General features: G+C 48.8%; 1 protein-coding gene across 1 annotated transcript in view; it reads right to left on the reverse strand.

Moving 5' to 3' along the window:
- RANBP9 (RAN binding protein 9) overlaps positions 1–5,831 on the reverse strand; it is a 110,312-nt gene extending 104,481 nt beyond the window's left edge. Inside the window, exon 1 of the mRNA XM_017521570.2 lies at positions 4,937–5,831. Coding sequence (XP_017377059.1) covers positions 4,937–5,501 — 565 coding nt within the window. The 5' untranslated portion in view covers positions 5,502–5,831. The remainder of the gene's footprint in view (positions 1–4,936) is intronic.
- Between the last annotated feature and the right edge of the window lie 211 nt (positions 5,832–6,042).

Genomic DNA, 6,042 nt, shown 5'->3' on the forward strand with positions numbered 1-6,042 from the left:
TTTAAGATAGGGTCTAACCCAGGCCATGATGGCTCACTGAGGCCTCAACCTCTTGGGCTCAACCAATCCTCCTCCTTCAGCCTCCTAAGTAGCTGGGATTTCAGGCAAGTGCCACTTAGCCCAGCTAATTCTGGGGAGTAGAGATGGGGTCCCACTATGTTGCCCAGGCTGGCCTACAACTCCTGGGCTCAAGTAATCTTTCTATCTTGGCCTCCCGAAGTGCTGGGATTACAGGCCTAAGCCACCACACCCGCCAAAATTCACTATTTCATTGCTTCCTATAATTCCCAACTTTAATTTATCTTGCATTTCTCCTAAACTGTCCTAAATCAGTAAAATCAAGGTGTCTGGATTTTTCTGAAGTACTGTGTTCCAGTTATCTTCTTCCCCCAGAGTAAGTATTTTTAATCTCAACTATTCTTTAAAAGTTCTAAATGTGATCACAGGATTTTATCTACTTGAGATAATTAAGTCTCATATGAACTAAAAGAGGCAATACTATGGTATTGTGAAAAAAACACTAAATCTAGAGTCAGTGAAAATTTTCAATCCTGACTTACTTACGACTGGAAAGATCTAACCTCCAGGTGCTACCACTCTCTAAAATCTAAAATGAAAATTCCAGGATCTTATCCAGATCCACTGTGTGTATATATATCAAAACACTCTATAAAGTATCCAAGTAGTGGTAATAACTAGAAAAATATAAAAATGCAATCTGTTGTTGAAACATTTGGACTAAATTTATTGTCATATTCATTAAAATTCTTTAAAGTAGAATAAAGTTATCATTATAACTAAGACTAAACTTGCCATATTTGTACGTATTCAATACTGACAACAATTTCAAAAATAAGAGGGGCTACCCTGAGTTTTTCAATAGTTGTGTGACTGCTAAGCAAAATGCCTTTCAAAAAACTTAACATATACTATACATACCCTGTTGTTACTCCTCTGAAATCTAATCAACCCTATCTGCATGTCTAGTATTATCATTATTTTTTTTTTTGAGACAGACTCTCACTCTGTTGCCCAGGCTGGAGTGCAGTAGCATCGTGTCAGCCCACTGCAACCTTCGTCTCCTGGGTTCAAGCAATTCTCCTGCCTCAGCCTCCCAAGTAGCTGGGATTATAGACGCCCACCACCATGCCCAGCTAATTTTTCTATTTTTAGTAGAGACAGAGTTTCACTCTGTTGGCCAGGCTGGTCTCCAACTCCTGACCTCAGGTGATCCGCTCCCTTTGGCCTCCCAAAGTGTTGGGATTACAGGTGTGAGCCACTGCACCCGACATAGAACATCTTAAAAACAGAATACAGGCCAGACAGAGTGGCTCGGGCTTATAATTCCAGTACTTTGGGAAGCCAACGCAGGAGGATCACTTGAGCCTAGCAGTTTAACACCCAATCTGGGCAACACAGTGAGACCCCATCTCCAAGAAAAAAATTAAAACTTAGCCCGGCATAGTGGCAAGAGCCTGTGGTCCCAGCTATTTGGGTGATCAAGGCAGGAGGATCCCTTAAGCCTGGAAGGTCAAGGCTGCAGTGAGCCATTATTGCACCACCACACTCCATGAAAGCTAGAGAGCTGAAACCCTGTCACAGGAGAAAAAACAAACAAACCCCCACCCCAGAACAACAGAAAACCAGAATACCTTCAGAGCAAAAGAAGGTAAAATACTTCTATTTCAAAGATAAGGAAAATCCTTGTCATTCTGGAAAATAATTATAATCACTTTTTTGAAATTCTGTAATACATGAACATATGAATGGTTTTTAATGTTAAAAGTATCTCATAATACTTAGGTAAAATCAATGCAGTACAATGTTAGGTTAAATAAAAATTCACTCTTCTTAGCCAGGCATGGTGGCTCACGCCTGAAATCCTGCACTTTGGGAGGCTAAGGTGGAAAAATCAGTAGGTCAGGAAATCGAGACCATCCTGGCTAACATGGTGAAACCTTGTCTCTACTAAAACTACAAAAAATTAGTTGGGCGTGGTGACACGCACCTGTAGTCCCAGCTACTTGGAAGGCTGAGGCAGGAGAATCAGGAGAATCACTTCAATCCAGGAGGTGGAGGCTGCAGTGAGCCGAGATGGCACACTGCACTCCAGCCTGGGCAACAGAGCAAGACTCCGTCTCAAAAANAAAAAAAAAAAATCACTTTTCTTTCTTCATCAGCTGGGAAGCATCACTAGTAAATGAAAAATCAAAGATGATATGTTTTGCCTTTTTATTTTCTTTGTAGCATACTGCTGAAACAAATTGATGAAACGGATCTCTGACAACCAAAACCACCACAAAGACCTGATCAAGACAGTCTCAAAAAAAAAAAAAAAAAAATCACTCTTCTTATTCTGTGACTTTAAAGTGTTATTATCCACTTTGGTACTTGTGATACTGATGATACCATGATACTTCTTTGCTCCTTCCTTTGCTACTGCTACTGGGATAGAGTTGTCCACTTCATTTGGTGCAGTCCTCTCAGAAGACACACAGAAAATCAACAAAAATAACAGAAAACTTTCACTCGCACGCGCACACACACACGAGTCTACAGTAACAAGACAAGAGGAAGAGGCAGAAGAAGGGGAGAAAAGACTGTTTCTGACAAGGGGTAAGGGAAAGACAAAGGGAAGATAGAAAAGAAAGAAAGAAAAAAGGATAACAAACAACGAAATCTGTTCTTCCATAAATAACGATTTATGTTTATAAAAGAGTTATGTTTCCAGAAAGTGAATCTTAGTATTACACAAGAGAAAGTAATAAAGAGGCCAAGAAGAAAAACAATTGAGACAGCAGTGTCAGAAATATTCTAAACTCCAACTAATTTCACATAAACATGTATTTTTCTCTGACCTAAATCATCAACTTTATATAAAAGAGTAAAATTAATCAAGACACCTTACAGTACTAAATAAATAGTAATCACAAATCTTAGACATCACAGAAATTCAAAGCTGGAAATTTCCTTACAAATCATCTAGCTCAGCTTACACATCACTCAGAGGAAGAAACTGAGGCCCAGTCTTGTAAAATACATACAACGACAAACGACTGCAGAACTCAGGAAATCTAGGATTCTTTGTTCAGTGGTCTTTCATCTATACTGGCTCTGATTTTATGAGCAAATTATTTACTGTCAACCATAAATTTAAAATGATAAAATTCTGTCACATCTAACAATAGCTTTCTGGCCAGAAGTCAACACTTCATAATATAGCACCATTCACACAAATTAAAACACAAAAGTAGAAATACTTCACAAGGAAACTAACAAAATGTCCTAACTCAAGAAAAAACAAAGATTGTATAATTGTAAATATAATGTTCAGACATTTAGATTAAGAAAGATAACACTTAAAAGTACTTCTTTGGATCCATGGCAAGAATAAAAAGAATGTTCAACAAGGTCTATTTTTGTGCGTGATTCTTTACAGCCAAATCATTTGGTACATTTCTATTGCCATTCGTCTTTCTGATAAATAGTAACTTACTTACCAAGGTGCTTCTCAAATTTCAGTCCTGTATAAGAATTTAACCACCAGGCTATTTATCCCTCCACGTAATTGTCGTTAAGATCTGAGTAGGCCCCTTTGTAGCCAATCAAAGTGAAGATGCCTTGAATTAAAAGCTCCTGCTTTAGGTTTGAGGCCTAAGACCCTAAATGTGTTTACAGACAGACTGATAACGTTAGATTGGTAATTTTTTCCTTCCATATAAGTAAACTTGACGCATGCTATTAAATTGGGCCACATTTCAATAGTTCCCTTAGCAATTCATAATTTTACATACGACTGATTTGCTTAGCTTTGTTTTAACCTAGGAGAGGTAGGTGAGGGAGGGAGGGGTCAAGCGCAAGCCTAAGGTGGTTGTTTTTAGCTGCAGGTGTAAAACATAAGCCAATTTTTTTTTAAATACTAAACTGCCTTTTGGCTGGGTGTGGTGGCCTGTGATTCCAGCAATCTGGGAGGCCGAAGTGGCGGATCACCTGAGGTCGAGAGTTCTAGACCAGCCTGATCAACATGGAGAAATCCCGTCTCTACTAAAAATACAAAGTTAGCCGGCCGTGGTGGCACATGCCTGTAATCTCAGCTACTTGGGAGGCTGAGGCAGGAGAATCGCTTGAACGCGGGAGGCGGAGGTTGTGGGGAGCCGAGATAGCTCCCACTGCACTCCGGCCTGGGCAACAAGAGCGGAAACTCCGTCTCAAAAAAAAAAATTAAGCTGTATTCTGTTCCATCCCTGTTTTCAACAAGACTTCATATAATATCAACACGTAAGGACCTGTATAGAGCATTTCCAATCGGGAGGGGTAGGTTTCTGCTCCCCTAAGAAAACGGGTGCTCCTGGGGTTCTCTTTTCTTACCCTCCCGATGCTTCTACTAAGATATACTGAGGGCAAACTTGGGCTCCTTGTCCTTTTGTCCCCCTAGACAATCTCTGGCCTAATTTTGATCACTCCTCCCCCTGTGCATCCCTGCTCTCTCTTAATTAGAAATCATACCTCAGGATCGTGCCTCTCCCCATGTAAGAGGAGAACGCCTGACCCACCACCTGGAGAACAATGTAACCCAACTCCGGGTCCGTGGATTCCTCCACCCAGGCCCCAAGATTTATCTCCCAGGGAAATCAGAAAGCGAGTTCTGTCCTGTCATACCGGACTCCCTCAAGGTGTCCTGCTCCTGGCCTAGGGTTACCAGCTCCTTTCCACCCGGAGCATTCTACTCACCTTCTTCTTCCAAGAATCTCGCCCCTCGCCCTCAGACCCTTCATCGCGACCCCGCGCCCACCCGAGGTGGCACAACCGGCGGCGAGTGGCCTCCCAGGGCAGAGCCCGCGAGGGCGGGGGTCGGGGGCGGGTCGAGAGCGGCGCAGCGGCGGCCGGCCACGTCGGGTCAGTGCCCCACTCCCACCGCAGGACACACGCCCAGTACCTTTGTAGTGCACCCGCAGGTTGTTCTGAGAGAGGCCGATGTAGCTGAACTTGTCCTTCGGGCTCCAGGAGCGAGGCAGCGGCGTCTCCTGCTCGTCCACAGCCGGGTAGAGGCGCTTCAGCCGCCGCTGCAGCTCCTTCTCCTGCTCGTTCAGGGCCGAGTCCCCGTGCGGGAAGGGGGCCGCTGCGCTGCTGCCCGCCACCAGGGCTGGGGCCGGGGTGCCTCCAGCCGGGCCGGGGCCGGCGGCGAGGCCAGGGGGCCCGCTGGCGGGGGCGGCCGCTGAAGCAGGAGGCGGCGGGGGCGGCGGCGGCGGCGGTGGGGCCGCGGTGGCCGGGGGCGGCGGCGGCGGAGGGTGGAGGAGCAGGGCGGCCGCCGCGGCCCCTAAGCCGTCGCCGCCCGCGCCGCCGCCAGGCGAGCCGGCCGGAGAGGAGCCGGCGCTGACGGCCGGGGGCGCGGGCAACACGACTCCGGAGACTGGGGCCAAGGCCGCCGGCGGTGGCGGCGGCAGCTGCTGCTGTTGTTGCTGCTGCTGCGGCGGTGGCGGCGGCGGCGGCTGCCCGGACATCCCGGCCGCGACTCAGCCTGCAGCCACCTCCACCTCTTCTCTCCTTCCTCCTCTGCTTCCCGGGGGCGCTGTCGCTGCGGCCGCCGGCACCAGGCGCCCAGTCCGCCCGCCCCGGAAGCAGGCGGCGGGCCGCGCGCCCAGGGAGAGCTCGGCGGTTGAGGGGCTCGGAGACGCGGGAGTGGGCGGCGGGCCCGGGAGGCCCCGAGAGAACGTTGGCCGGAACGCGGGCGCGTGGCCGGGGGACCAGGCGCCGAGGGCGGGGGCGACGCGGGAGCGCGGGAGGGGAAGGCGCGCAGGCGGCCGCCGCGGCCGCTGCTCTCGCGGCTGTTTCCCGGCGGGCGGGCCGGGCCGGCGCGAGACGCTGCGCGCGGGCGGTGCTAGGCGAGGGGGCGGGACGGAGGCGCGAGAGTGGCGCGAGGGGCGGGCCGCGGGGGGTCCCGGCTGCGCGCCGCGAGGCGCCCTCCAGGGCCCACCAGTCGCTAGTTGGCAGGGTCGCGGGGCTCCTGGCGCGGCAGGTCCCTTCGGAGGTGTCCGCCTCCTC

Source organism: Cebus imitator, unplaced genomic scaffold (assembly GCF_001604975.1).
Source record: "Cebus imitator isolate Cc_AM_T3 unplaced genomic scaffold, Cebus_imitator-1.0 Scaffold21, whole genome shotgun sequence".
Lineage (NCBI taxonomy): Eukaryota > Metazoa > Chordata > Mammalia > Primates > Cebidae > Cebus > Cebus imitator.